The sequence below is a fragment of the Geotrypetes seraphini genome, chromosome 1 (genome assembly GCF_902459505.1).
Source record: "Geotrypetes seraphini chromosome 1, aGeoSer1.1, whole genome shotgun sequence".
Taxonomy (NCBI): Eukaryota; Metazoa; Chordata; class Amphibia; order Gymnophiona; family Dermophiidae; genus Geotrypetes; species Geotrypetes seraphini.
Genome location: NC_047084.1, coordinates 196923083 through 196948942, shown reverse-complemented (window position 1 = coordinate 196948942; position 25860 = coordinate 196923083). Strand labels below are relative to the sequence as shown.

General features: G+C 42.9%; 1 protein-coding gene across 11 annotated transcripts in view; it reads left to right on the top strand.

The window, feature by feature from the left end:
• The window catches only part of UFSP2 (UFM1 specific peptidase 2), a 75677-nt gene that overhangs the window by 2966 nt on the left and 46851 nt on the right, over positions 1-25860 (top strand). For 4 of the 11 annotated variants that reach the window (XM_033943560.1, XM_033943578.1, XM_033943593.1 and 1 more), the window contains exons 2-5: positions 6174-6252; positions 15731-15914; positions 15999-16062; positions 21255-21412. In XM_033943560.1, the coding sequence (XP_033799451.1) occupies positions 6174-6252; positions 15731-15914; positions 15999-16062; positions 21255-21412 (485 nt within the window). Of the gene's footprint in view, positions 1-6173; positions 6253-13945; positions 14182-15730; positions 15915-15998; positions 16063-21254; positions 21413-25860 lie in introns of all 11 variants that reach the window. The other 7 variants (XM_033943602.1, XM_033943612.1, XM_033943622.1 and 4 more) reach the window with 3 other exon arrangements.

Genomic DNA, 25860 nt, shown 5'->3' with positions numbered 1-25860 from the left:
CTGCCCGCCGGCTCAATTTAATTCCGCTTGCTGCTGCTCCAAAAGGGCCAGGTGCGTGCAGCGATTGCATGCCGCTGGCCCATAATTCTTCTCTCCGTCAGAATTGATGTCGGTGGAAGGCTTATGGACCGGCGGGTGCAATTGCTGCACGCGCCTGGCCCTTTTGGAGTTGCGGCAGCAGCAAGGGGGTGCTAAATGGATTCAGCTAGCAGCGGCTGCGGGCAGCGGGTGAATGGCGGGAGGTGGAATCGGTGGCAGGTCGGCTTGGGGGAAGGCAGGCAGGCAGGCTTCGGGGGGAGGAAGGGAGGCCACAACTGGACCCACAGCAGTATAGCATTTCTTCTGCTGCCATCAGACTACTGCACGTTTTAAAAAAAAAAAAAAAAAAGACAGAGAGATCAAGTGTAGGCAGCCTGAGAGGAGAGCTGAGGGGAAGGAGGCAAGGAGTGAAAAAGTACTGAATGAAGGATTGGAATGATAAAGGCAACAGGGAGAGAAATATAGGGTTGGAAAGAGGATAAAGAGTATTTGGAGAGAGGGATGGAGTGAGCAGAGAAAAAGGTCTGGTGGGAGAAAGGGAAAGAAAGAGAACAGTGAAGAGAAGTAGAGAAGCAAGAAGGGGAAAAGAAGTAAATAAGAAAATGGGTACATGCAGGCAGGGCATGGTGGGATAGCCTGGGCAGGGGGGTGTAGGCCTACAAGGGGGGACAGACCTTTAGGGATGGTGGCACAGGCCTTTGGGGTGGGGGGGGCAGGCCTTCAGGGGGAGGGCTTGGTGTAGAATCACACGGAGTGAAGGAGGGGGGTTCAAAGAGATGTGCATATGCTAGACTTGGGGGGGGGAAAGAAATAATGGATCTAAAAACAGAGGAGAGGGAGAGAGATGGTGGACAATGGGATTTAGGGAGGGAAGGATCAGAAAGGGAGAGAAGTTGGAACCAAGGGATGGTGTGGAGGGGGGGATAGAGATACTGGATAGGAGGGTAGTTGGGAAAAGAAAGGGAGAGATGGTGGACTCTGGGGTGGTGGGGAAGGAGGGAGAGATGCTGGATGAAAGAGTAGTTGAGGAAAGGTGGATCTGTGGATGGAGACGAAAAAAAGGAAAGATGCCAGACTTCCGGGAGAGGGAAGGGAAACGGAAGGGGAGGACAGAGATGGCAGATGGATGGTTAGCACGGAGAAAGAAGAAAGAAGGAGACCCTGGCAAGCAAGTTATCAGAAGACAACCAGAGCGGGGGACCAACAAGATCTGAATAATGACCAGACAACAAAAGGTAGAAAAACTAATTTTATTTTCTGTTTTGTGATTACAATGTCATATTTGAAACGTGTATCCTGCCAGAGCTGGTGATAGACCGCAAACATGAGCTAGGATTGCCAAATTTACGATGTAAGACCATCTGAGGATCATTGTGTCCCACAGGCCGTTCAGCGTGTGAGAGGGGGGCAGGAGCCGCTTGCTTAGCCTCCTTTAGTCCCTCGGGGGTTGTTAGTGCCCATATGGTGTGAGGACCAGAAAAAAGTCCAGGTTTGAGCTGGGAAGCAGCCACAAAACCCAGAAAGGAGCTCGTCAGTCTTTGCAGGAGCCATCTGGATGTCCTGTACAGGGGTTTTCACCTGAATCATCAATATAATGTTTGAAGCTTACATGATTACGAAGGGCCACATGAAACCTTTGGGATCATGGCCATGCTGGCATCAGAGGTGTCCCCCCCCCCCAAGAGCGCAATTCCCCAGCAACAGTGCCATGTGCAAGACTGGGGGAGGGTGCAATCTGAAGAAGACTGGGATGAAGGCTCTATTTCAAAGCCTTTACTCTCCCAATCAGGGTCCTCTGTAGCAGGAGATGCTGCTTCATCTCTAGGGGAGCCAGCTATGGATCTGGTGGAGGCCCCTGATCTAGTACCCAATTGTGCACAAGCTGTTTGAGCCTTCAGTGCTTTTGGAGGTGATTACGGAATCTCCAGGAATTAAAACCAGAGACTCTGTAGTCCTCTGCTACAAAGTGCTCGCTTTTGAGCAGGACAAAAGCACAGACCACCTGTTTTCTCTCTCATCAAGACATTGCAAAAATGCTCGTGGTCCATTGGGAGGTCCTGGAGGGGCCCCTTTGAGTGGCCAAAGCCATGGCAAGGCTCTATCTGATGGATGCTGAATTTAACTAGCTCTTTGTTCTTCCGAAAGTGGATTCCCTGGTGCACAGATCACCAATCATGCCTACCTTCCCAGTGAAGGCAGTGCTATTAAAAAATGCCCAGGACCGCAGGCTGGATTTTGTTCATACAAAGCTTTTCAAGGCCATAGCCTCAGGTTTACAAGCAGCGGCGTCTTTTGTCACCCTGGCTTGCACTCTAAATTGTGTCATGATCAGGAGGGATCAACAATTTCTAATGTCTGGAGTGGATTACATAGCTGATGCTCTGTTTAATCTTTTCAGAGTTGTGAGCAAAATGTCTGCTTATTTCATTTCTGCCTGCAGGATGCTATGGATCAGACAGTAGGCAGGGGATTCCTCTTCCTTCAAGGTGACCTTGAGTAAATTAATATTTAAGGGACATGTACTCTGGGAAAGATCTGGATAATCTTATGGCTAATGCACAGGATCGCAAGCTGAAGTCTTTACCAGACAGCAGACCTGGAGCCTAGGGGGTCAGGTCATGGGAATTTTTGGACCTCCAGACAATATCACCAGACAAAGATTTGGAGGGGCCAGGCACCCCAGTCTTCAGGATCATGCTCCGCCACAACTTCAAAGTTATGATGCCAGGCCGTCAGCCGAGCCTCCACACATAAGAGTGAGGTTCTCGGCTATTAGGAAGGTGGGTGGAGATCACTACAGACATCTGGACATTATACAGGAGGGGGTACAAGCTTGAGTTCTTTCATCTCCTCCTGGACCTTTTTCTGGACTCCAGCTTGGAAGCCAGAAAAAGCAGCCAAAGTCCAAGCAACGGTGCAAAGGCTGCTAGATATGGATGCCATAGAGCCTGTACCAGCGGAAGACTCTGGCTCCAGCAGATACTCGATATACTTCATAGTGCCTAAGAGAGGTTCAGGCTGATTCTAGACCTCAAAGTAGTAAACGAGGCCCTCAAGATGCCCCTTTTCCAGATGAAGATGGTGCAGTTGATGATTGCTTCATTGGAGCCTGAGGAATTTCTTGCCTCGCTGGATTTGATGGAGGCCTATCTGCACAGTCTCATTTTACAAGGACACAGGAAGTTTTTACATTTCCATGTGCTGAATCAACACTTCAGATCATGACCTTACCCTTTGGCTGGCCACAACGCCATAGACCTTCACCAGGAGAGAAGCTTATGCCTCAGATATGGGAGTTTTGGAGCGAGACTGCTCCAACAACCTGGCATTATTTGCAGGTGCTAGGATAAATGGTTGTGACCACGGACATGGTCCCCTGGGCAGTTGTGTAGGTGCCATGGAGCCTAGAAAGACTAGCATGTGGTCCTTGTCTTCAAGACCCCCAGTACAAGATGTTGCCTGGGAGTAAATTCATGCACCGGGAGATGTGAGATTGGGTACACGAATCTCCCCAGCCTAGGCAAAGAACATTAGCAGTCTGAATTATTTTAGGGCTACCTATGTGTTTAAAGGTGATTGGAGCAATGTGAACTGGATAGCAGCAGCTCTGGATTTGGAATTACTGCCTGTTAGTACAGAACAGTAAGCATCTTGCAAAAAGGCAGTTGGAAACCCAGCTTTGGGTACCTGTCCAAAATATGTAAACCGTTTTGATTATAATCTTACAGAAAAAGCGAAGTATCAAGTCCCATCCGCTTTACCCTTCAGGAATTTAACTCTGGATATATTTGGAAAACATTTCTATCATGCCTGTGGGATAGTGGTGCTATTACTAAAAATATTTCATATTGGGATTAGCAATACAGTATAAGTTTATTCATTGACTTTATATTACCCCATAAAGGGCATTCAAGATGAGCAAGAATTGTCTCAAAAGTGTTTTGGTTCAAAGATAATGGCTTTTTGGCATTCACTATATGTACATATTTCCCAGGTGGGTTTGCCGATCCCCTGGGATCTTAACGGGGTCATTTTATAAGCCTTTTTTGCATATAAAATAGTGTTTTACTCTCAGAAATAGTCACCTGAGGTTAATGTTCATAAAATTCTGCACATACATTTGCACCAAGGTGTTCTTGGTTTGGAGTTTGGGTGTACTGTATATATATTTTTTTTATGTGTGTATAACCACAGAAAATGGAAAGGTTGTATATGCCTCAGAGTGTAAGTGTCCGCACCTACTTTCCAGAGAAGTAATATGTAACTTCTGCAAGTATCTATCTGCTATGGAAGAGGTCTATAATAACATCTTCCACATGTCTGTGGTTAAAATAAGCTCAGTAAATCAGGCCCTTGTTAGAAGTCTGTTTTTAAAACAGTTTACTTGAATGAAGAACGTTTTGTCCTCATTAAATTGAGTTTCTGAAAATAGCCCTCAATGAGGCTGAAAGTGTGAAAATTCTTTTACAATGTGCATATTTCTAACTGCATTGAAAGGAGGTATTAATGAGGGCTTGCTTAGATAAGTGAAAGAAAAGCATGCATACTGATTACACTTCATCTTGATGCATACTTTTTACAGCAGGTGCCTACCTACAGAAAAAGCAGATGGAAGTGACTAAGGAGCTCATTTTCAAAAGAGGAAAAATGTCCAAAAAGGGGCAAATGGACATTTTTCTTCTCAAACCCTTCCAATTCAGTATTTCCGAAGCCTATCATCTAGCTGGTTCTCAATGCAGTTTGTCAGTAGTTCATCTAAATTTCAAAGGGAGTGTGTTTTGGAAGGGACTAGGGCAGGCTTATGATCTGGATGTTTTTCTGCAGTAATCAAACCATTTTAGAAAACGTCCAGGTCAGAGTTTGGACACTTGGCGCTGGACCTGTTTCAATAACAAATAAGTGCCAACAAGGTGCTCAAACTGACCAGCAGACCACTGAAAGGATGAAAGGCATGACTCCCCACACTCCCCCAGTGGCCACTGACTTCCTTCTACCCTCCAAAGGTTGAATGAAACAGTACATACCTGCTTGTATGACAGCTTCAGATGATATGGCCAGTCCTATCGGAGCAGCAAGCAGGTCTCTGGAGTAGCCTAATGGTCAGTGCAGTGGACTTCAGAGAAGGGGACCCAGGCCCATATCCCATTCTAACTACTACACTTGTAGGAAGTGTGAGCCCACCAAAACCCACCCAAATCCCACTTTACCTACATATAGATGATACCTGCAGGCATAAGGTCTATTGGAGTGGTGTACAGTTGGGTCCAGTAAACATAGAAACGATGTCGGATAAAGGCCAAATGGCCCATCCAATCTGCCCATCCACAGCATCCAGTATCTCCTTCTCTCCCTAAGAGATCTCGCATGCCTGTTGCACGCTTTCTTGAATTCAGACACAGTCTTTGTCTCCACCACCTCTACCAGGAGCCTGTTCCACTCATCTACCACCCTTTATGTAAAAAAAAAAAGTATTTTCTTAGATTACTCCTGAGTCAATCAGCTTTTAACTTCATCCAATGCCCTCTTATGCTGGAGCTTCCTTTTGAAAGAAAAAGACTTGCTTCATGCACATTTAAGCCGTGTAGGTATTTAAACATCTGTCATACCTTCCCGCTCCCGCCTTTCCTCCAAAGTAGCTTTTGGGTGAATTTTGGAGGGCTCACCATACATTATCAGTGGGTTATGGTGAAATGTATACTTGGGCCTTTTTATGTGAAGTTCATTGCAGTGCCCCCTAGGGTATCTCACTGTTCTGCTGGGATATCTGGTGTGGCCAGTCTACTAAAAATGCTGGCTCCTCCCACATCCCAATGACTTGTGTTGTGCATTTTTTTAAATGTTTTTTTCCTAAAATGGTCACAAAAGATAGACGCACTAAGGGTGAATATATCTAGAAATGGTCATTTTAGAAAAAACAAATAGATATTTTGTTGTTTCGAAAATGGCCATGTTCTCTAACCTGATTTTTGGATGCATTTCCAAAAACGTCTAAACTCGGATTTAGATGTCATATTGAAAATTGGCCTCAACACATATGGGAACCAGTGCAAAACCTTGCTAAGAAATGGTGTTTGTCTCAATGGAGTTTAAAAAGTACATTCTTTATATAGTAATTTCTTTGTCTTTTTTTTTAGGTACTTTCACAGACTACAGATATATTCTTTAGACTAAGAGGAGGCCTTGAACTAACCTTACAGTTCACTGCTAAGGATGGTATGTCTACAGGAATACAATATTTTCACTTTATTTCAAATCTTTAGGAAAAAGTTTGGGAATGTATATTTAACTAGCTGTTTTTTCAGAATACCGGCAACCAAGATTCATGTATTTTCAGCCACTGTATGAATAATGGGCTGAAAATACAATTAGCTGTCCCAATAATGTAGAATGAAAACGTCAACCGAAGATTTTCCCTATAATGGCAATATTCAGCTGCTATCAGGAAAATTCTTTAAAGTATGCATGAAGAGTTACAAGTTAATTACACGAATATGCTAATAAAATAAAGGCATTTACCTATGTTACTGTTTATTATATGCAAATAGTCTGTCTAAGCACAGCACGTAGCTGCAAGTGAATATACAAATGAGTGGTGTCTTGGTGGGACTCACACTTGTAAGTATGTGTGTATCTCTGACACTTAGGTGCTTATTTTACCAGCTCTGTGATGCCTACATCTACAGACTAGGTTCCTACCAAGCGCCCAGTAATAGAACTGCCTCCATGGAAGGCAGTTCTATAAGTGGGTGTCTCCATTTAGGCACTCTGAGGCTACATGGTAGTTCTTTATTCTATACTAGTCTTTAAGCCCGTTAAATTAACGGGTGCTAGAATAGATATGTGTGTCTGTCTGTCTTTCTTTCTTTCTCTCTCTCTCTCCTTGGCCACTGTCTGTCTGTTTTTCTTTGTCTTTCTCTCCTTGGACGCTATCTGTCTTTTTTTTCTTTGTCTCTCTCTCTCTCTCTCCTTGGATGCTGTCTGTCTTCCTTTCTGTCTGTCTCTCTGGCCACCTGTCTGTCTGTCATTCTTTCTGTCTGTGTCCTTCTGTCTCCCCCTCCCCCCAGAGCAAAGCTGTCTGCCCCCAGCACACCCCTCCCCAAAGCAGCCCTTTTTCCCTCTTCCTGACTGTCTCTCCGTGGCCCCCTTCTGTCTTCCCCCCCCCCCCAGAGCAAAGCTGTCTGCCCCCCCAGCACATCCCTCCCCCAAAGCAGCCCTTTTTCCCTCTCCCTGACTGTCTCTCCATGGCCCCCTTCTGTCTTCCCCCCCAAAGCAAAGCTGTCTGCCCCCAGAACACCCCTCCCTCCAAAGCAGCCCCCTTTCCCTCTCCCTGACTGTCTGTCCGTGGCCCCCTTCTGTCTTCCCCCCAGAGCAAAGCTGTCTGCCCCCCAGCACACCCCGCCCCCCAAAGCAGCCATCTTTCCCTCTCCCTGACTGTCTCTCCGTGGCCCCCTTCTGTCTCCCCCCCACCAGATCAAAGCTGTCTGCCTCCCAACACACCTCTCCCCCCCAAAGCAGCCCCCTTTCTCCTGCAGTACCAGCACGACACCCTCCAACCATTTCTCTCAGCTATCTCCAAACCGGCGCACCACTCAAATTTCTCCAAGCACAGACAGCCGTCCAAGCCAGTGCACATGCCTCAAGCCACCGCACGCCGCCAGCCATTGTAAGCTGCCCCGCACGCCTCAAGCCGTCGCATGCGCCTCAAGCTGCCCTTCGCGCCTCATCAAGCCGCCGAATATGGCTATGGAGTGACACAGCATGAATCAGGTAGCACAGCCTCCTAAGTGCGCATGCTCACTTAGAGGATTATTATAGATGATGGGAACCTAGTTTTGTAGGTTCCATTATGGAATACTAGTGTAATCCTATATTGGTGTGCCTAACATTTAGGCATTTGTAGTTATCCCAGCTCTAGAACTATACAAATATGGGTGCTTAAATGCGACAGGAACACACACAACTTTCAGTATTCTGTAACTTGTGCACATAAATGAGAGTTCCACTCATACTTGTCCCTTGTGTATGCCTCTACCCTTTCAATTGGGCACTATTTATATTAAGTGTTATTTGCAGAATAGCATTTAAGTGCCCTACTAGCACTTACGTGGGTATTTGCACAATTGTGCGCACAAGGGCTAGTATTACCTGCTCACCTGTGTGCAAATGTGGGCAATAAGGTTATAGAATTGCTCCTCACATGGATAAGTTATACATATAGTTAATTGGAATGCCACTGCCAGCACTGCTGAAAATAAAGCGATGTTACCTACCTGTAGCAAGTGTTATCCACGGAGCCCAAAGTTTGAGATTGATATGGAGAGCTTTTTTGAGAGGAGCCTTGGTTATGGAGATCATCAAACATGGAAGCATCAGTTGTCAGTATCTTTTGATGCAGCGGTGCTTGGTCAGTGTTAACCAGCACTGAAGAGACTGTCAAAGGTGTGAGGTTATTGTGATCTGTTGAGATAGTAGACTAGTGGCTTGAGACCACTCGGTCAAAAGTACCAATTGAGGTTTCCTGAGATGTAAAGGGATGAATGGAATTTTCTAGTGCAATGGGTGAGACATTCTAGACAATAAGGTTATTTCCCCATACGCGCATGCTCTGCAGAAGGAATCCACTCTGGATTTTTCACTCTGCCTCTGTAGTACTTCACTGATTGGTTTAGTGCCCTCTACAGTCTTTCCTTCTGCACACATGTCTGTAGCTGTGTGTGTTCTGCTCTATCCATTTTATTGTTTTAAATTCAATGTAGTTTCATCCCCTTTTCAGGTATTTTCACGTCTGAAGCAAATTTGGAGCTCTGCCTGCTTAAGAATTTACAGACTTTGGTCTGTAGCTGACAGGCCGATCCCTTTTGGGTACCTGTTAGCCAGTCTGCATAGTTTTTCTTGGAGCTCGGGGCCATCCCTGAAGCAGGTATGGTCGCCTTCTGTTAAGCAGGGATTGAGCGGAGACTGTTAGGCACGCTTAGGGAGATCAGCAGTGTTCCGCAGCGTGCCGGCTGCATTTTAGCACATTTGCCCATCCTGGTGCGCATTGGTGGTCCAAAGGGGTGGAGGCATAGTCAGATAGTGGAGTTTGACCCGCAGCCCGAAGATCAGCTTTGTGAAAGCATTCCCAGTATTGTGGCAGTGAATTCTTCTACAGTTGCTGAGGAACACTGAAAATGCTTGAGTACCTGATTGTAAAACCACTTAGATAACCTTGATAGGTGGTATATAAAAACCTAATAAACTTGAAACTGGACTCCACCTGCTCTCAGCGCTATCGGGTCACAGTGAGTACAAGGAGCTGATAGCTTGTGAGAGACATCAGGGAAAGTTTAAAAAGTGGGTTTTTCATAGTTTCTGTATGTTTCCCCTCCTGAAAAATCCTAAAATAGACAGTTTTGGACTTTGGGAAGTATGAGAAAATATTGTGTTTTTGGTGCAAATTTGGTGCTGGCGGCCATGTTGGATTTTTAGTGATCTTTTTTTTTTTTCCTTCTCCCTGCTTCTTCAAAACTGTAATTTTTACCTGGAAAACTGCTGGGATGGAGTTCTTGGGGTCTCCTCATATGAATTCATGCCAGGATTGTGCAACTTTTGCACTTTTAGAGCATCCTTGTGCCATGTGCTGCAGCTCGGGGGAGCTGTAACGACCGGCTTAGCTTTCCCCGCACAGATGCAGGTGATCAGATGCTCAGCCAACCCAGCAGGGCAGCCTCCATTACTTTCGGGGCATGGCTGGTTCTTCAGTCATCTTGGCTGCAGACTCTCCATAGTCTAAGACACACAAATTTAAGTCATTGAAGGGTGACTATATGCCCCAGGAGCTGGATATATTCTCTAAAATCATGAGGTTTTGTGCTCGGAGTGGGAAAAAAAAGCGTGTTTTTTTCTCCTGAGCAGTATCCTTTCCTTCTGAGGGCATATTTGGGTAGTGTGGTGCCTTCAGGCGTATCCTAACCTCGACCTGATCTGGCTGTTGATCTGCCTGCTTCTGATTTAGGGGATAAGGCTGCTGATCCTGACCTCTCTGATTCCTTATTTGACAGTGCATCCCTTTCCGGATCTGGGGATCTGGGCTTGTTTGCTGGGTCTGCGGAGCCTTTGGAGGCTCCGGATCCTGATGGTGATCCTGCTGTGCTGCGCTTAATCAAGTTAGCCTGTTACTACTGCATCTTTGAAGGAATTGAGTTTAGCCACTCAGCCAGCTCCGTCCAGACTTTTGTATTGGCCGCTTGCATTCTGCAACCTTTCCCTAGCATCCAGATATGAATTTTATGGTCGCTGAGCAGTTTGACTCTCCGGAAGGTACTTTGAAGAGTGCTAGAGCTATGTCCTGCTTGTATCCCCTGGCGCAGGAGTGTCAGTAGCTTTTGGGTCAGCTCAGGGTGGATTCCTTGGTGGCACAAGTGACTAAGCGCACTTATCTTCCCAGTGCAGGAGGTGTTGTGTTGAAAGCTATGCAGGACCACCGTGTGGCTGTGGTCCTCAGGAAACTTTTTGAAACAGCCAATTTGGGCATCAGAGCTGCTGTGGCAGCATCTTTTGTCACACGCGCCTGTCTCGGCTGCACATGCTAGAGATTGATGCAGTGGAGCCTCCTCCTCAACTGCTGATGGCTTGAACACTTTATATAGCGGATGCCTTATATGACCTTTTGACAGTGCTGGCATAGGTGCAGCGTTCTACCTTTTGGCCCACTGAATGCTCTGGGTCAGGCAGTGGGCTGGTGTTTCCACTTCCATGGCGAATTTAGCAAGGCTGTCTTTTAAGGGGCAGTTATTGTTTGGCATAGGCCTGGAGGTCCTCATGGATTTGGTAATTGCCGTTGCCCAAAGTCCCTGCCTGATAGTAGGGTTCTGAGCATTTTAATTTTCATAGCTCCAGACACTCCAGACAGTATGCACATTCAATTTTACAGAGATTTTCCCAGAGCTCCCGAGGTCGGTATGTGAGCTACAGGCGTTCCCAACCTTTCGCTGCCCATCATGCACAACCTACCAGAAAGATACAATGACACCAGGATGCTGGCGGATAGGGGGCTGTCTCTTGGAGTTTCTGCCTGCTTGGATGTGCATTACAGCAGACCAATGGGTCTTGGACATTATTTGATCAGGATACAAGCTGGAATTTGCCCAACCTCTGTCAGATTGATTCGTGGTTTCTCTGTCCGGATGACCGGACAAGGCGCTCAAGAGTCCAGGCTACTATTCAGTGCTTGCTGGATATTAAAGCTATAGAGCTGGTGTCACGCAACCTCTCAGGCTCAGGCAAATTCTCTGTCTACTTTAGCGTGCCAAAGAACGGCTGGATCTTCAGTATGTGTATGCGGCTCTCAAACTTCCCCGCTTCTGAGTGGAGTCCGTGAGGTTGGTCATTGCAGCAGTGGCTCCAGGGGACTTTCTAGCCTCTCTGGATCCTACGGAGGCGTGCTTACACGTTTCCATAATTCTGGCCCACCGCAAGTTCTTCTTCACCCAAAGGGTGGTGGATACCTGGAATGCGCTTCCAGAGGGTATGATAGGACAGAGTACGGTTTTGGAGTTCAAGAAGAGATTAGATAATTTCCTGAAGGAAAAGGGGATAGAAGAGTATAGATAGAGGATTACTATACAGGTCCTGGACCTGATGGGCCGCCACATGAGCGGATTGCTGGGCGTGATGGACCTCTGGTCTGACCCAGCAGAGGCACTGCTTATGTTCTTATGTTTCATATTCTGGAGCAGTTTTACCAGCTTTACCAGTTCTCAGCCCTGCCCTTTGGGTTGGCAATGGCACCTTGGACCTTCACCAAGGTGATGATGGTGGTGGCAGCTTACCTGAGGAAGATGGGTCTGCAAGTTCACCCTTATTTAGACAACTGGTGGATCAGAGCTCCTTCGTTGGCCAAGGGACGTCACACAGTGGAGCAGGTACTTCAGGTGCTGGAGGACTTGGGCTAGATTGTCATCCTTGGAATGAGTCTTCAGCAGCCCATGCAGTCATTGGCATGCTTTGGACATATGTGATGTTCTGCCCTTGGTGTTGAGGCTCTTCTACAGTCTAAGAAGTTGTCCAGGGGGTCAGCGTATGCTACGGCATGGAAGGCCTTCCCATATTGGTGCATCCATGTCCAGGTGGATCTGTATTCAACTCTGATCTTGTTGATTCTTGCCTTTCTTCCCGCTGGAAATTTACTGGCCTTATGATGGCTTCTCTGCGGTCTGGTAGCAGGGCTGTCTTACTTAGAGCCCGGGACAGTTGGTCCTCTGTGGCGGCTCATCCTAATGTTGCTCCATTTTTGCAGGGGGTCCATCGTGTCAGATGGCTGGTTGTCCATCCTATCCCTTCCTCAGACCTTAGCCTGGTGCTGTCTAGCTTTATCTAGGCTCCCTTTGGCCTTCTTTCAGATGCTTCTCTGTTGTTTTTGACTCTAGGCCATTGTTTCAGCTTTTCATGTTCATTAGGCAGTGTTTGCCTGCCTTTCTGCCAACAGGTTCCTAAACTCAGGACCGCCTGTTGAGGAAACTGGTCATACGCAGGGTTTTCTTGCATTATTGGAGGTTACTAATGAGTTTCACTTCTCTGACCATCTGTTTGTGCTGACTCATTTGATTAAGTGGGGTGCTCCCACTTATAAGGCCACGATTTCCAGATGGATCCACAGGGCCATTTCATCAGCCTACATTCTTTCTGGGAAACAATCCCCTGTTTCCATCAAGGCACTTTCTACCAGGAGTGTGGCTTCTTTGTGGTACAAATTTAAATATGTCCTCCTGAGGAGATTTGCGTGGTTACAATGTGGTCTTCTCTTCACACGTTGGTCACATTTTACAGAGTGAATGCTGCTGAAAGGCAGGACTTGGCCTTCGGGTCCTCTGTATTAAGGACTGGCGCAGCAAGCCCACCCTAGGTATTTGGGGGAGGGGGACTAATTTTGTACGGTCCCTATTGTCTAGAACAGGGGTGGGCAACTCCGATCTTCAAGGGCCAGAATCCAGTTGGGTTTTCAGGATTTCCCCAATGAATATGCATGAGATCTATTTGATGCACTGCTTTCAATGCATATGCATTGGAGAAATCCTGAAAACCCGACTAGATTCTAGCCCTCAATGACTGGAGTTGCCCACCCCTGGTCTAGAATGTTTCACTTATTGCACTGGAAAAAGAGATTATGTACTTACCCTGGCAAGCTCTTTTCCAGTAGATAGGTGAGACATTCTAGACTCCCCGCCCTGTCCTTTCTGTGCCTGTTTACAGTTTGTCTGTTTATGCTTCTTGGAGGCCACTCGGTTGTTCTGCGCTCCTTTGGAGCCTGTGTTGGCGGTTAATAGTACTGTTTCATTCCTTTCAGCAGAACACTTTGTTTAGCCTGCTATTACACGTGCCTCTACTTCATATATGTGGGTGCCTCCGGTGCTTGGGTATTGATTGACTGTAGAGGGTGCTAAATTGATCAGTGAGGTACTACAGAGGCAGAGTGAAAAATCCAGAGTGGATTCCTTCTGCAGAGTGAAGTGGCTGGCTGCATTACCACTTCAGTGAAATCCCTCTAAAGGGAATGACCACAGACGCACATTGTATATTCCAAAACAGACAATATTTGTATTGTTAGTAAAGTATATAAAAATTGTAGCAGCATAAGCATACCAGAAAGAAACTTGTATTATCAGTCTGGAAATACAGTGGAGAGATACAGACAGAGGCTAGCACATTTCTGAATGTATGTTGCGCTCTCTGCTCCACCCTGAAAAAGCATGAAGTTATATACAGGATTTTTTCTTTGTCCTGTGAAACACACCTTCGGCTCTATTCGGGTACCGTCCCTATAGGTGCAAATGTGCTGCCTGTCTATCCCACCCCCAGTCCATGCCTCTATCCTCCCCGGGGGTGCTCATAACAGGAATATTTCTCAAACTTTCTTTTCTTCACATAGGTATGCCAGTCCCCCTTTTGGGACATATCAGCTCCTGGATTCCTGTGGCCATATATGGAGTGCTCTGCTGAGTTGCACTTTCACAGCACCGTTGGTGTCCTTGGAAATATGTCTTTGCACAAAGAATCGAACTTAAGCACTCACTGGGGCACACAGTTAGCATCCGGAAGAAGCCAGTGTTTTACGTTGAGCATGCGAGTATGGGGAAATAGCCCTATTATCTAGAATGTCTCTAGGTATTTTATGAACTTTTGTGATTTAGATGCCCTTTACTAACATGTACTAAGCAGTTAGTTCATGAATTAGCACACATTAACTGTAAGCGCATGCCTGTGGTAACTTTACCATGCTGGAATGACAGCATATGTTAATTTACTTTTTTGACTGGACTAACTTGATATGGTTCTGACTAGCTCTTCAGGCCTGTGCAACTTTTTGCTTTGATCAGATAAGAACATAAGATTTGCCATTACTAGGACAGACTGAAGGTCCACCAAGCCCAATATCCCAAAAAAGTAAAACAGGTTTTATGCTGCTTATCCTTGAAATAAGAAGTGGATTTTCCCAAGTCCATCTTAATAATGGCTTATTGACTTTTCTTTAAAGAAATTATCCAAAACTTTTAAAACTAATTTCTGTGGTTGTGACTGGTAGAGAATGACACGGGGACAGATTTTTTCACCATTCTGACGAGTTCTTTTCCTGTGCCTGCCCCATTCCTGCAAGCTCTGTCCTCATCTGCATAAGCCTCAAACAGTTTAAAATCATGTGTTTGAGGCTTGTGTGGTTAAGGCAGAGCTTACAGGAATGGGACAGGGACAGTGACAAAACTCACAGGGAAATTGAGTTCCTTTCGGGGATGGGGAAAAATCTATCCCCATGTCATTCTCTAGTGACTGGATCCTTATCACAAGCACATAAAAAGTTTAAAAATACTTTTCTCTTGAGAAATGTCCTGTTAGTGTCTGTCAAAAGAACTGTCAAAAATTGTTAGACAGCTTTGAACAACTGGGGGAAAAAACCAATATTGGGGAAAAACACATGACAACAGTGTCCCATACTTAAGACAACACATAAGACACCCAAACAGTATTTACTACTGTGTTTTAGAGTTGTACTTGGACCTAGATTGGCCACTGTTGGAAACAGGATACTTGGCTTGATGGAACTTCAGTCTGTCCTAGTATGGCATTTCTTATGTTAACTCTGCTAAGCTAACTGCTTTCACCACATTCTCTGGCAATGAATTCCAGAGTTTAATTAATATGTTGAATAAAGAAATATTTTCTCTGGATTTTTAAATCTGCTACTTAGTATCTTCATGGCATGCCCTCTAGTCCTAGTATTTTTGGAAAGAGTAAGCAAGCGACTGGAACTTTCATTGACCAGTCAAAAATTTATGATATTTCAGTAAAAAAAAAAAAAAAGTGTCATAAGAACAGCCATACTGGGTCCAACCAATGGTCCATCTACCTCAGTTTCCTGTTTCCAGCAGTGGCCAATCCAGGTCACAGTACCTGGCAGAAACCCAGATAGAAGCAACATTCCATGCTACCAATGCAGGGCAAGACTTACCCAATGTCTGTCTCAATAGCAGACTATGGACTTTTCCTCCAGGAATTTGTCCAAACCTATCTTAAACCCAGCTGCGCTAATCACTGTAACTATCTCTGGTTACGAGTTCCATAGCTGAACTATTCTTTGAGTAAAAAAAAGATATTTCTTCCTATTGATCTTTATTTTTGTCTTCAATAAACCTGACTAAACTCTTCTGTTTCTATTCAGAAGCATCGATCCAGAAGGTGCTAATAAGTGCTTTGCAGGAACTTTCTACCAAACTCTCGACAGAGTGGTTGGTATTCAACTTTTCCCACAGCACGGTGTTTCTGTGGCCCAACAGTGGCATTAGCACGATCCCTTCTGAAATAAGTGATGACTCTGCCTGTAAGGACTTCCTGCGCTTCATTCAGTGAGTATCTGAGGAGTTGATCAGATGATATGCTGAAAGAAATGCATTTCATGCAGTAAGTTAGTCTTTTTGCCAATGTTTCAGGTTGGATGAAGAGACCACAAAATCAAAACTGGCCAAAAAGAAAGAGAGAAAGACGCCAGATGTGGTATGCTTTTCATTTATTCTCACATGTCGACGGACAAATGCTCAAAATTTAAAAGGGAAACGCCATCATCTAAAGTTAATGCAGGTTTTCAGTGTACTCTTATTACAAGCTCCAGTGTTTTGTTTTGTGGAGTGGTCTAGCTATTAAAGCAAAATGAAAATCAGAAAAACTAGGGTTCAAATCTCACTGATGCTCCTTGTAATTTGGGCAAGACTCTTGACTCACCATAACCTTATTTACTAACCTGAATTAATGCATATTATTTCATGCAAGCTTCATTATTCTCATTGATTCTTGTGTACTAATTAAAACCCATAATGCAAGTTAAAATGAGCTAACATACATTAGTAAAAGAGGCCCTAAGACTGTAAACTCTCTTTGGATAGTAAAATTACAACTGTACCTGTATGTAATTCAATTTGAGCTAATAATGAAATGGTTCTCAAAAGCAATTGCTGAAAAGGTAAGGAAGAAGAGGTTAGCCCTCATAAACTACAAGAGATCACAGAAAGATAAAGACGGGCAGCAATATATGGAAATGCTGTTAATAAGGTAGTAGGGAAAGCAAAGATGCAAATGGAAGAAAAAAAAAATAGCCAATATGGTAAAATGGTGTGGGGGGACAACATTTTGTAGATATGTTAGTAATAGGAGGAAGTACAAAAGTGGTATTGTGAGACTCAAGATTAAAGGGGAGGAATATGTAGAAGCTATTCTAGTCTGTTCTTCATATTTGTTAGTCACCTATCCCTGAATTCTATTTATGGTGCTATGAGTTGCATGTCCAAATTGCACATTCAATTTGGGATTATTGGTGCTAATTGGAATTAGGGGGGTGCAGCTATGGGAGGATCATGGGTGGGTCAGGGTATTCCTGCAATTTACTCGTGTGATTATAAAATAAGGGGAATCTGTGCCTAATTTCAAATCCGCCGCGAATGCGCGAGTACCTTCCCGCTTAGCACAGGGTGCGTCTACTCAGTTTTCCGTGGAGCCGAGAAGTCTGTCTTTGATGCTCTGCACTGAACTTAGTTTGCTTCGTGCCTTCTCTCACCATGGCTCATGTTTTATTTTCTTATTACCATGTTGCTGTGCTTTTCTTTTGGTCTTTGTTTAAAAAAAAAAATTGACTTTTTTCATCGAGTGATGGTGGGGCCTGTCGCATGCCCTCCCTGCAGATTTCAACTTTGCAGCGGCTATTTTTCTTTCTATGTCCCTGCCGGTCACGGGCTTCAAGAAGTGTAGCCAGTTTCAGCGTGCGATCTCCCTCCCTCCCTCAGTGTCTGGGGCCTGACCTTTGCCCAGAGTCGTGCGTTCACTGTGCTACCCTTCAACCTCGAGCACTCAAGCGTCGTCGAGTTCAAGTGGAGAAGATTTTCAGTATGGAAACCCCTACTACACTCTCGACCTCCGATTCAGTCATGCCTGCTATGGGGTGTCCTCCTGCCTCCATGACTTCGACCTTGACTCTCATCAGACCTTCCTCGTTTGGAACGTCCTCAACCTCGAGTAAATCTGCCAAGTCTTCTCCTAAGCTTCCCTCAGGTCAGATACCTCAGCAGACAGTTCCAGCGGTGGTCCTCAAGCTACCTAAACATCATTCCTCCAAGTCGAAGCATTCTTCCTCTTCGACCTCGGAATTTTTAGCCTCAGCAAGTGGTCCAGTTTCAGACTTGGATCCACGATTGCAGGCTACTATCCAGACCATTTTAGAGCGGGAATTTGTTTAGTTACTGACTAAATATAGTCCTGCCTCGACTCTGCTTCCTGCAGTCCAGCCTGGGCACTCAGCAGTCTCACAAGAGGTCGAGTCCTTGCCTGTGCCTCGAGCTAAATCTATACACTCTATGCAAGAAGTCCAGTCTTTGCGAGTGTCTGGTCTGGAATCTTCACACTCTGTGCAAGGAGTCGAGTCTTTGCGAGTGTCTCGTCTGGAATCCTCACACTCCATACAAGGAACCGAGTTTTTGGGAGTACTTCGAGATTCCTCGATCCAAACCACAGAGTCTATGGGATTTCGATTTACAGCTTCCAGCCCTATATCCTCACATAAGGCATTGCCCATTTCGAGGCATAGGGCAAAGTCTCCTCGACCTCACATGAGACCAACTTCCAGGCAGCACTCTCTTCGCCAGTCGAGGCCCTCTTCAAGGCACTCATCGAGGCGCAGGTCCTCCGGGGAGAAGCCTTCCTCATCCAGGCCTTCCAGCTCTTCGATGCAGGACACCAATAGCAGAACTTGAAGGCTCCGCTTCTTCCAGTGCCTCGCCCCCAGTCTGTTTATTCGCTAGGATATCAATACTCCAGAGAGGCCTCACCTTCGTTCTCCACTCGAGATGCCTCGAGGTCAGGTCCCTCTCGAGGCCATCCTCTTGCAGATCAATTGTCCTTTTCCTCCTTCCTCCATCAAATGGCTGAGGACCTGGATCTCAAATTGGACTCTGGTTCTAAATACTCTAAGGAGTATTTAGAGGAAATGAGTTTGCCTCGGCCTCCTGCGGAGTCTCTCAAGCTTCCTCTTAACAGGCTTCTTTCTCAGACTTTCAAACGAAACCTGAAGACTCCTTATGCCATTCCTGCTGTTCCAGGCAAGTTGGAATCGAGGTATAGAACTGTACATTGCAAGGGCTTTGAGAACTCCCAATGATCTCATCAGTCCCTTCTTGTGGAATCTTCCTTAAAAAGGGCAGGACCATGGACAAGTTTGGCCGTCGCCTTTATCAAAATTCAATGATGACCTCCAGGGTTTTAAATTATAATTTTATCTTTACTACTTATTTCAAATATTTTATTGATATACTCCCTGGGTTTTCTAAAAACCTTGGTTAACACAGACTTTTAGAGTTCCAGTCGCTACTTTAGCACAACTCAGGTTACACCCTCTTCAGTCATCTTATGATGCCTTTGAACGTTCCTCCAGGGTCACTGCTTTCTCAGTAGCGATGTGCCGCCTTGCCTGGCTTCGCACCATTACTATGGATCCCAACATTCAGGATCATCTGGCCAATATTCTTTGTGAAGGCAATGACCTCTTCGATGAATCTATAGAGGCCGCCACCAAGAAATTGTCTGAGCATGAGAAATCTTTTGCTTCCATCTTCTGACCAAAGCCTAAGCCAGCTCCTTCCAAGCCTTCTCGACCTCTTCCATCCTATCAGAGGAGTTATCATCCGACGGCAGCTCCTTACACTCAAGCACCTCCCAAGAAACAGCAACAACAGCAGAAGCAACAGAAACCTCAGCCTTCTGCTGCACTAAAGGCTTCTCAGCCTTTTTGACTGTGTCAAACAGATCATAACTTCCATCATTCTGCCTCTGTCCTCTCCTCTTCCCATAGGAGGTCATCTCCATCATTTTTACCATCGATGGAAGACCATTACATCCGACCTCTGGGTACTGTCAATTATCAGTGAAGGATACTTTATTCATTTTGCTCAGATTCTACCAGAGCTTCTTCCAAGAGAGTATCCTTCCAATCTATCCCAGACTGTATTTTTCGCTCCATAAGATGCACCCTAGATTTAAAGGAGGAAAACAAGAAAAAAAAACATTCTGAACCTAAGCTCTGCACCCAGCCTCCCTCCCTGCCAGGCTCTTCACCCAACCCCACACTCCTTGCCAGGCTGTACACCCTGTCCTCCCTACTTATCAGGCTCTGCGCCCTGTTCCCCTTACTCCTTGTCAGACTCTGCACCCAACCCCACACTCCTTGCCAGGCTCTGCACCCTTCCCCCCAGTACTTTTTTAAATCTCCCGTACCTTTTAAAAACACCCCCACCCCCAAATCCTACCTTTTAAAAACACCCTTATAGACAAGGTGGATATGGTGTGTGAGACTCTGACTTTGTCCCGCCTGACTTAGATTAGTTTATCCTTTCATTAAGTCAGTTTGGGTGCTTTGTGGCCCCTCGGGACCCAGAGGTGGTGGCAGCTGTGTGGAATCAGGATCTCCCCCCGTCTGAGCGTATTACGGGCTCCGGAATTCGTCTTCTTATGAAACATCTTCCTCGGATGACTCATTCCGTGGTCCTGCAGGAGCAACACTTCAAGTGTCTACTGCGACTGCATGTCTCTCCATTCCGGGCCTATGTTTCTGGATATGCTTTTCATGCTCGATGTCCTCGGTGCCAGTCCAACCCTGCAGGCCTCCTTCATATGTTCTGGTCTTGTGACCACATTCAAACATTCTGGTCCTCTGTAGCTCTGTATCTGCAGATTGCATTGCGTAAGCAGATTCCCTTGAGAGCGGATGTTCTGCTTTTTTCTCAGGGGGTCCGTTTGGGACTGTCCAGAGGGGGCAACCTTTTATTACAAAAGTCCTCTTTGTTAGCCCGGAAGTGTATTCTTTTGTTGTGGCGCCAAGCTGAAGTGCCGACCCTTACTATGTGGAGGAATGAACTGTTTACTCTTTTGAAATTTGAATACCTGGATGTTCGGAGGGGTGGTCCTAGGCTTTGGAGGAAATTCAGGAGAATCAGGGCTCCAATTTGGGAGGGATTGTCCCCTAGAGCTCGCAGTTCTTTATTGAACTTTTGACACTGGAGTGCTGGAGGGGGGTGGAGGTTAGGGGGGAGGTAGGGGGGGTTCAGTTGGGTGGGTTAGGTTTTCGTGGGTTTTCGTGAAGGAATGACATGTAAGACCCGATTGTTTCAGCATTTTCTCTTGTCAGTGGTTGTTGGTGTGTGATGATCTGTATTTCAAAAACTTAATAAAAATGATTCTTAAAAAAAAAACAAAAAAAAAAACAACCACCCTTATAGCCTGGTGGTCCAGCATGTATCGTCACGGGCAGGAGCCAGATTTCCGTGTTGCTGCCTGGGCCCGTGCCATTTTCTGAATGGCTGCCATAAGTTCTCGTGAGTTCTGCGAGAACTGATGGCAGCCATTAAGGAAGCGGCGCGGGCACAGGCAGCAACGCGGAAAGCTGGCTTCTGCCCGTGCCAATACATGCTGGATCACCAGGCTATAAGGGTGTTTCTAAAAGGTAGGGCGGGGGAGAGGGGTTAAAAGGTACCGGGGGGGGTATAAATTTGTCTCTTCGCTGCATAAGACATATTGACATTTCCACCCACTTTTGGGTGGAAAAAAGTGCATCTTATGGAGCGAAAAATATGGTATTTTGCTTCCTTCATATTATGTACATATAAACCAAATGAGCTGTGCTGAGTTTGTGTTTTCTTGATTCTGTGTAGCATCAGACAGTAAACGTGAACCTTGTTTCTGAGATATCTACAGCCTCCACTACTCTAGCCCCAGTCATCCAACAGGAAACCCAGGACCACCACCATGTTAGCATGATATTACCCATCGATGTTGTGGTGTCTGTTTCACCAGATCAATCCTGGAGAAAGTAAGTATTTGATAGCAAAATGCTTACACATAGCAGCATAAACCAAAGTCAATGGCAGTTTTGTGTTTATTTCATTTGATTTCTTAACTGCCAATTCAAGACCACCAGCTGAAGATATCAGCACCACAATAGAAACTGCTCCCTACCATATTGTTGCTTTCTGCCATGCTTGCAGTCTTCTGGACAATGTAATTTGTTGATAATCTTGTAAAATTATCATCAAGATGCCCTGCTTATAAGGTTTCAACGTGTGTGTGGCAATCTATTTGTAGAATTCTGGAATGTCAGTGCAATAGAATGGCTGGCTGATTGAAGAGCTCCTCGTACTCAGCAGTTATTTTTGAATATATTATTAGTTTATTTTAAAAAAAAATTTAAAGAAAGTGCTGAAATGGCTTCATTAAAACAAACAAAACTAGAAAATTCTTTTTCTACCGGAGTTAAAGCAAAGAGATTGAAGCCTGAGTCGGTAATAGCTGCTCAAGTTCCCTTACCGAAAGAGAGTGCAGATCCTGTATCGGTGGATATTCTGGAGGAACTTCGGGTGATTAAATCAATGTTAAAAGATAACGCAGAAAATATGGCAGCTATGAGAGAGGAGATTTCTAATGTTACTAAGCAGCTGGAGATATCTAATCGAAGGGTGGATCAGTTAGAGTCCTGCATTGAGAAAATGGAAGTGGACCAGAGGCAGTGCAAAAAAGATCACGCTGAGCTTAAGGACCTGCAAAAACGTATGGAAGCTTATGAGAATTACTCTTGTAGATGTAATGTTAGGATTCTTGGGATGGCTGAAGGATCGGAAGGAAAAGACTGTGTCACCTTTTTAGAAAATTTGCTGCCAAATTTATTTTCAATTTCAACGAAGTTTCCGTTTGAAATAGAACGTGCACACAGAATTCCTGTGAGGCAGTTAAATGGGCAGCCTAGACCAAGACCTATAATATTAAAACTTCTCAGATTTCAGCATGCAATTGAAATTTTGCGGCTTGCCAAAGAAAAAAAGAAAATAGAATATAAAAATTCAGCTCTTATGTTTCTTCCTGATTTTGCCCCAAAAACAGCTGAAAAAAGAAAACAGTTTTTATTATTGAGACCCCAATTACAGCAATTAGGGGCAAGATATGGTCTTTTTTATCCTGCTTACATGAGGGTAACTCATGATAATCATACTATAAAATATGATGATCCTGTTAAACTTCAACAATATATTGAAGGCTGTGAAAATGGTATGGAATAAGATACTATCCAAGATTTAAACAAAAACTGCTATGATTTGTTACTAACTTCTTCAATTTGTTTGAATCCAAACTAGTTCAATCCAAACTAGTTTGTAGCAGAAATGTTTTAACTGCTATTACAACTTCATCATATAATACGAGACTTTTAATTTGCCTGAATTGTAATTTCATTGAAGCATTTTAACATTCAAAGGAAGAGTCCTGAAGAAAGACTTTTTACAAAGTTCTATTAATTTTTTGAGCATTTTTTCTGTTGTCTTTCCTGTGGTTTTAGCAAGACTGACTTTCCTGGGGATATAACAAGTCTTTGAGGTCGACTGGTTCTGTGGTTTTGCAACTTCTTATGAAACCTAATATTGATTTGACAAGCTTGTCCTGGAAATTTTGTTCTGGTCATCAATTTTTTTAAATCTAATTCTATTTTTTCTGATGTTATGGATTAACAGATGATAGATGTTTATTTGATTTATTAATTATAATTTATATATCTTTTTTAATATTATGGCAGATACTTCCATAATAACATAAATAATATAGAGATATGAGTTTTATTTTTATTTAATTTTTTTTATCCTCTAGCTGTAACATTAGTGTTTAGTAAAGATGATTTGAATCTTTTATAAGTTGAGAAATGGATTACTTTTATCTTTAGATATGATTTTCTTCTAGTGTGACAAGTATTTAGTATTTATATATATTTATTCTTATATGTTCTTTGTTTTGCTGATTTTAGGTTTTTATTTTATTATAAAATTTATAATGAGGGAATGAATGGATATGAATTTTAAAGGTTGGGAAGATTTGGAATTTTTATTATTTTAATGTTCATTTATATTCTGGATATCTAGTAATAATCATTTTATTTAATCATTTAGTCTTCATTTTTAATATTTATTAATTTTTCTAAATTTGTTACGTTTTGGTTGAATAGGATGATAATTTTATATAATAATTTCTACTGTCTCTAATTTTAGATAATATAAATTATATAATTTAATATATTAATTTTAATATTTCATATTTCAATATTTATTATTTTAATATTTTATTGGGTATCTATTAATCATAAACATTAATTTATTTATTCATTAATTTTTTATATTTGGTATTTATTAATTTTTGTGATTTTTGTTTTGTTTGGATAAGTTGGAAATTTTATATAATAAGTTTTAATGTCTATAATGAAAAATGATATTAGTTATATAATATAATTATTTTCAAGATTTCATTTTATGGTAATTTTAAGTAATGATTTTAATTTAATTCATTATTTTAAGATTTTATTATAGTATGAATTGATAGTTTGCTGGTTGGGGATTTCTTTCGATTTCCTGGTCTTTATGTGTGCTGTCATTCACTTATATTTGTTATGGGGATGGGTGTGGGAGGGTATATAGGGGTTTTAAGGGAGGGTAATTGGATGTGTAATTGGGATAATTTATATATAAGAATTAAAATCTTTTCAGGTCATTTTCTTTGGTTCCTTAAAATAAATATAAATATAAATGTATTTTAAAATGTATTCGTTGAATGTTAATGGACTCAATCACCCTATAAAGAAAAAGAAAGCCTTATCTTTTCTTAAAAGACAGGGGGCAGATATTTATTTCCTGCAAGAAACTCATTTATCTGCATTAGAATCAAGTAAGCTGGAAGGGGGTTGGGTTAAATAGTGTTTTTTTGCCCCTGCTGTAGGCAAAAAAGCTGGTGTGGCTATCTTGATACATAAAAAATGTATAGCTACTTTTACTATGTTATCTATGGATCCTTTCGGAAGATGGGTCCAAGTAAAAATGAGCTCAGGGAAAGATACCTTGATACTGTTCAATATCTATGCACCTAATTTGAATCAATCTGAGTTTTTTAAAAACCTTCAACAAATAATTTTACCATCATCTTCCTCCAATTTAATTTTGGCAGGGGACTTTAATGCAGTAATGGACCCTATTTTAGATAAAAAGCCTAGTAAAATTTTAAAATCTTTAGGATTAGATAATTTGATAAATTCTTGTGGTTTAAAAGATATTTGGAGGATTTTTCATTTCAATGATCAGGAATTTTCATTTTATTCCCATGTTCACAAATCATTTTCTAGAATTGATTATTTTTTCGTTTCAGATAATTTAGTACAGAAGGTTAAGAAGGCGAATATAGATTCAATTATACTTTCAGAACATGGGGGTATTTGGATTGATTTTGAGATAGATGAACAAGAAAATAATAGACCTGTTTGGAGGTTTAACAATACATTGCTAGCAGATTCCAATTTTATAGAAAAATTTAAGTTAAAAATAAGTGAATTTTTTCAGTTTAATGAATCAGAAGAAACGTCTCAGGAAATTTTATGGGATGCCTTTAAAGCTACCTTGAGAGGACACATAATTTCGTACTCAGCATATGTTAGAAAATAACTAAATAAAGATTTTTTAATTTTAGAACAAAATATTAGAAAATTGGAAATTAAATTAAAGGAAAAATGGGAACAAAGTATTTATCAGAATTTGCTAAAAGCAAAATTTAGATACAATGAGATATCATCACAATTGGCTAGAAAGGAGTTTGTGTCCTATAAGGCATTGTATTATGGAACCTCAAATAAGGCGGGAAGATTACTAGCTAACTATTTAAAAGCAAAAAAAAGGAAAGCTAATATAATGGCTATTTCAGATGATAATGGAATAATTCATTCTCAAATTAAAAATATTTTACAACAATTTTTGAAATTTTATGAAAGCTTGTATTCTTCTGAGCATTATTTTAATAAAGAGAAAGATGGTTTTGAATTTTTAAAGTTGATTAATGGCCCTAAAGTTCCTGATCATATGAAAGAAAATCTCGAAGCACCTAAAACACAAAAAGAAATTCAGAGGGCTTTAAAGTCCCTTAGAGTTGGATCCGCTCCAGGAAGTGATGGATATACGGTAGAATTTTTTAACTCTTTTCAAACTATTTTGTTACCCCATCTTTTCAAATTATATCAGTTTCAACTAAATAAAGGTTGTATTACAGGTACTATGGCAGAAGCTTTAACAATAGTTTTGCCTAAGCCAAACAGAGATCCCATGTTGGTTTCAAACTATAGGCCTATTTCTTTGATTAATGTTGATGGGAAATTGTTAGCTAAAATATTGGCTTTGCGTTTGAATAAGGCTCTCCCTTATATTATTGGTATGCATCAAACAGGTTTTGTTGCTCAAAGACATTCTT